Here is a 5981-nt window from a genome sequence, read left to right as displayed (position 1 = left end):
ATATATCTTTTATATATGTAACAAATGTTCTGTGGCCATTAAGCCCCTTACTTCTTTGACAAATAAACTCTGGGCCTTCTTTTCGGCATCTTCTGGTACAGTTGACTGTACTGTTCTGCGCTGACGGCCTATCACCGAGATCTGAAAGACAAAGTAATTCTTGCTGAGAAATGGCTTGGAAAATATGGCTTTTGTTCTTTACAAAAGTGCTTATTAACTCACAGTTATATCTTCCATTGGGAACATGAGCAGGTCTCTAAGGGGGTCACTGTAAATCTGGGTCTTCCTTTGGGCGATAACATTCTCATAGTCCAGTGGCTCCACAACTTTGGCCTTTTCCTTTATAAAGAGCCAAAAATAAAGTTATTATGGGCAAACTCAGAAGAAAGTCCTCTCTATGCACTATAAATACATTATTTCACAAAAGAAGGAACTATTGACATGAATAAGTACTTAAAGGAGACAGTTTTACCAGAGAAATATTTTCCATAATTAGACACACACACCCAAAAACACACAGACTCCCCTTTGCTAAAGACCAGAGTTCTAAAGAAATGGCATCATATTCTGCTTATCTGTGCACCTTCCAAAATTTTACCAAATTTTAAGTGAAACAAAATTGGTGGATTTGGACGTTGGTATTTACTGAATACACACAATTCACTGGGTTACTGAAGGGGAGAAAGTATCACTGTTCATGTGTCTTCTCTGTACCAGGCACCCTGTCCAAAGAGCATATCAAGTTCCAGAACAGTGGGGCAAGCATGAGTACTGCAGACACCTAGTGCTGTGGGCAGGACATAAAGGGGTGAGGTTTCAGGTAGCAGAGCCAGGGTGTCCCTGCTGGACTTCTAGGTGAGCTGGCCATTGACAGCAGGGTCCCAGCCTGAAACTAAAGTTACAAGGAGCAGAGTTGAGGAAGCTGAGAAATCCAGAATATGTCTTAGTAATAAGACTAACCATAATTTACTGAGCCCTTTTTATATGCCGGGCACTGTGCTATGTGTTTTCTGTATATTTTTAAGCATAATACTATGAAATAGGTTTTATTCCTAGTCATAATCTCCATGTTACATATGAAGAAGATCTGGACTTAACTTTGGTTAAGTACCTTGACCACTTTCAGACAGAAATTCAAACCTAGCTATGTGGCTGCAAAGCTCCATTATTTCTCTTTCATGTGCTTTTCCACCACTCAGAAATGCATACAGGAACTTATGTACAATGTCCCAAACTTGGAATATCACCCTGCTGCCTACCTTTCTATCATTTCCTCCTTCACTAAACTCACCAAGATTTGACATACCACGTATTTTTACATTTCTGCCTCAGGATAAGAATACTGCTTTATTTTCTCACTGCTGTAACCCAAGCACATAGAGTAGTACCTGGCATATGGTGAGTAACCAATGATGAATTGTGCAATGAACTTGGAGATATTCAGGTTCAACCGGAACCTTTAATAATGATGCTTTATTTAAATGAAATTATTTTATTTAAATTTATTTTTAAACTACATAAAGACAATTCACATTTTAGATATATTAAAACTTCACCACAAAGAAATGATACTGTTGGGCATGGTAGCCACACCTATAATTCCAACACTCAGGGGGCTGAAGCAGGAGGACTGTGAGTTCCAAGCCAGCCTAGGCAGCTTTGTGAACTCAAGGCCAGTCGGAGTTAAACAGAAAGGCTTTGATTCAAAAAAAGACAAATGTCTGAGGAGAAAAACTGTCTAACCTAATTGAAACATTATATACATATGCAGGTATGGAACATTATTACATGGTATCTCATGTATAATTTTTATATTGCTCATGTATCAAAAAATAAAAATTTTAAATAAGATATATTAAAACAATATCCTATTGGAATCGGGGTTGTATTTATATTTGTGTACATAGTAGTTGAGGTAGGTTCAGGATACTGCATCCACAAAACACTTTTAAAATGGTTTGTAAACATTGTTCAAAATAATTCACAGCTATATTGAAGTTCCATATATGAAAGGCATCTCGGAGTTTCCTTTATACGAGTACTTAGAAAGATTAAAGAAAACCATTCAAACCAATGAAAATCAATGTTCAATAAATTGAAAGATCCTAACAAAGATACACTTTATCTCTCATCTTAAATTTGGATTTGTTGAACCATGGTATCAAGACAAGCTAAGCATCCCTATCATGTCTATGAATACTAGTATAAAATGAGTTGAAATAGAAGGAAAAAATCCTGTCTAGAAAACTCAGAGATTTTTTAATAGTAAAGTCTAACCCTCTGCACCATACCTACCATGTTTTCATGGTCTCAGATGAAAGGAAACAATTGCATCTTGCAGGTCTGACACTAGGAATTGGATCGATTTCTCTAAGAAATTGAATGAAAAAGCTCTATCTAAGAAAACAAGCTTTCAGCAATGAAAATATTTTATAAGTCTTGCTTTTGATGTCAACTGTCTTCCCAATACAGATTGCAAAACCAGTCCTCAAATTCAACATTTAACCTGTTGAATTAGTATGTTAAGGTCTCTATAGAATAACTTCAGAAGTACTTGCTTTAAGTAACTGAAAAAGAGCAAAAAAAAAGAAAATCTTCCTTCAGCTTTCTAACGTGGCTGTCAAACTTACATGGAAAAGCATGTGCCAAAATGAATCACTTATTTAAATGCATAACATATGCCTTCTAAAAGTGAAACAAGCTCCCCAAATGTTTTAAAGGTCATATATACATGTAGTATAAAATAACGTTTCACTTTTTATTTAAAACTAATTAAACTAAGCATTCTAGGTCTTCGCTACTATTTCCTTGCTCTGCTGCAGAAAAGTTGCAGGGGTTATTCTGGGTCCCCTAAAAATTCCCCTAATAGAAGACCTAGACCTGTCAACTAGTCTTCATTCATCTCTACAAGAAAAAAAAAAGCAGAAGAGACTGAAGCCCTGCAGTTCCTTTTCAGTAAGATTCAGTCATAAACTGCTAGTACTATACATAAGGGAAATCTTTGACTTGTAGAATTATCATGATTTAATAGTGGCTTTTCCCAGAAGTTTAGAACACATCCCTTACTTAACCTTCGTATTCAGTTTTATCATTCTATAATTAGACTTCTGTGGTTACTCAAAATAAAGCCTCTACCACACTCAAAAAGGATTTTTAAGAGCCAGGCATGATCACACATCCCTATAATCCCATCACTTCTGGGAGGCTGAGGCAGGAGGATGAAAAGTTTGAGTACAAAAAAAAAACGTTTAAAAATATTTTTCCTCTGTTTTTGATTTATCCCAGTTTTGCACAATGAGTGGCCTGCAGAGATGCTTTTTTTTTTCCTCATTGAGTTTATTGGTACTTCTTAGGTATACATACAGTTATAGTCATCATTGGGATTTTGTACCATTACATGTCAGACCTTAGTTCTCATTTTTTCCCCATACCCCTGCCCTCCCTTCACCACCTTTTTTTAATAACTCCAGAAATCTGTGCTGTGATAAATGGGATTTTATAATCATTTCAATAAAAGCAAGATCCCACTGTGTAGTACTTCTCTACAGTTCCATAGCAGTGTGAAATAAAAGCCAAAGGCATTTATGAAATCTGGAGAGCAGTGAGCATATGTTTCAGTCTTTTCTTCCTAAGTAGTGACAGGAAAACCATCAACCTAAATTTGGAACCTACTCAGTTGTCACCATGAGGAAAACTAAACAAAACTAAACAATCTGTCTTTGAAAGTTCTCATTCAATGAGATCTAACCTTTCCTGAAATAACTTACTAGTAATATTCTTGGCATTTTGGGGTTAATTCATTTAAAGATCACTTAAGAAAAAACTTTTGTTTACATTGTTTCTCATAAAACAATCTGTCAAGTAGTCGAGGAAAATACCATCACACATTGCAACTTCATACATAAGGAAACTGGCTCAGAGACTGAATTTCATCTGTCTACACTAGTAACAAAATCAGGATTCAAACTCAGATTTTTTTTTTATTTTGGTGGCGATGCTTGGGATCAAACACAGGGCCTCACACACTCTAGGCAAGAGCTCTTAGTGCTAAGCTACATCCTCAGCCCCAGACCCCAATCTTTTAACGTCTGATACTTTTTCTTTTCTTATTTGCCACATCTTCTGTACTATCACTTATTTTATATTTTCTTTCAAATCAAATATTTTCAATGAAATGCACCCATTGAAAAAGAAAACTTTATATGATTCCCACAAAGGAGAATAAATTGACATTTTCCTAACAGCTAGTAAAATGGTATTTTAAAATGCTACATTTTTGATAATGGTCTGGGACACAGTGCCCTCTTCCATACTTACTCAAGTAACTAAAGCCCAAATCTCAGTGGATTTTCATGTGTGAACCCTGAAACTGGGAAGAAATGCACAATTCCAAAATTGAGAAAAATTTTTTGATTTGTAGTGTGAGAGAAAGTACAGCAATCAAAAACAGCAGCTCACCACCGCAGTCTCAGCTGCCATCTGCTTCTTGGTCCAAAGACAGAAAATAACAAATCCTAACTGAAAGTCCCTGACAGCATCATCACTTAGACCATATGATTGTATGGTGGTCCTTCTACATCCACTGTACTTGATAATCTGTCATCATCTTAACCATATATTAATATGTGTGTATATTTATATATGCTTTTATTTCTAAAATAAATATCTAGATACACACACGCATGCATACAGTCTACTAGACAATGACTGACAATGACTGATATATTCACAAATGCACATGACTAGTAAACCTGTTTATACAACCATTAGGAACTTAACCATGCATTTTCAGCTTCATTTAAAACACAGTAATAACCATGTATCTCTGTAAACCATCCAAAGTCAGCCTGGGTTACTTCTGCTTAGGTAGTATACTGAAGGTCATAAGTTTCCCAGTAAATCTTTAATTTAGGAACTAGTTCTCCTTAAGAATTTGAAGAATGTCTCTTCTGCAAGCCTGAAGTGAACACTGGCTTCATAGAATCCCTACTTTATCACAGTGGGTGGGAGACCAGATAGCGGGCAGAAAGCTTAGCAGTGTGGCACAGGGCCAATTCCTAAGCTTCCAAGCTCCCCCACCCCTATCACCTCCCCCACTTACTCTCCAAATTCAGTGTTGGGGCAAAAGGGGAATGGCAAAAACCGGTTTCTGAAAATGATTTCGCTCACAAGTTAGCTCACTTTTTAATTACTGCGACCAAACTACAGTTTCAATGGCATTTGAACATTAATTTATAGAAACTAACATGTCTTAGAAAAAAAGTAGCATCCTCAAAGCATGCTCCCATCAATCCTCCACCCTTCTCACTTGGGGCTTTCTCCAGACCCCCTAGTCGTGCAGCTCTCCTTGCATTTAAGATATTCGTAGCAGAGTTTAGAGTGCCTTCTCCAGAGAATATCTTAAAATAACACTTTGCACTCAAAATGGCCACTGGGGGCCTGTAATTTCCGGCAGCAGAGAAAACAAAGCAAGTTCTGTATATGACTCATTTATTGAGTTCCTACTAAGGTCCAGGCCCCTGGTAAGGCACACTGAAAAGTTCATATACTTGCTGGGAAGACAAATAAACTGAGGCATTTGACCTGACTACTGAAGTGGTCACAACTTAAAGCCCTATTTGGCTTCGGCACATCTTCCAGCAAAGCAACTGCACAAGTATATATTGCACATTAAAGTATGAGTCCATCTATTCCCAATTATATCTATCAATCAGAAGAATTTCACTGTACAGATACATAGGCTTGCAGATCACGTCTACTACTTTCATTCATAAATACTGTAAGACGAGAGACTAGGAAGCTGTTGAGAGCTGTGTGTAAATAAAATAAAGGAGAATAAAGGAGAATCAATAAAATAAAGGAGAGATGATAGGAAATGAGAAGGTAGACTCCTGGAAAAGAGAAAAAGGATTAGGGAGCGGGGAGAAAGGAGAGGGACTGAAAATGATCAAGGTACATTATATATGTCACATGTCATAAAA

General features: G+C 36.7%; 1 protein-coding gene across 1 annotated transcript in view; it reads right to left on the bottom strand.

The window, feature by feature from the left end:
• The window catches only part of Dock11 (dedicator of cytokinesis 11), a 156990-nt gene that overhangs the window by 143800 nt on the left and 7209 nt on the right, over positions 1-5981 (bottom strand). Inside the window, exons 2-3 of the mRNA XM_033760270.1 lie at positions 223-339; positions 52-141 (exon numbers count right to left, since the gene is read on the bottom strand). Of these exons, the coding sequence (XP_033616161.1) occupies positions 52-141; positions 223-339 (207 nt within the window). The remainder of the gene's footprint in view (positions 1-51; positions 142-222; positions 340-5981) is intronic.

This window comes from Fukomys damarensis, unplaced genomic scaffold (assembly GCF_012274545.1).
Source record: "Fukomys damarensis isolate Sample0158 unplaced genomic scaffold, DMR_v1.0_HiC HiC_scaffold_39, whole genome shotgun sequence".
NCBI lineage: Eukaryota > Metazoa > Chordata > Mammalia > Rodentia > Bathyergidae > Fukomys > Fukomys damarensis.
This window is presented reverse-complemented; position numbering and strand designations above follow the sequence as displayed.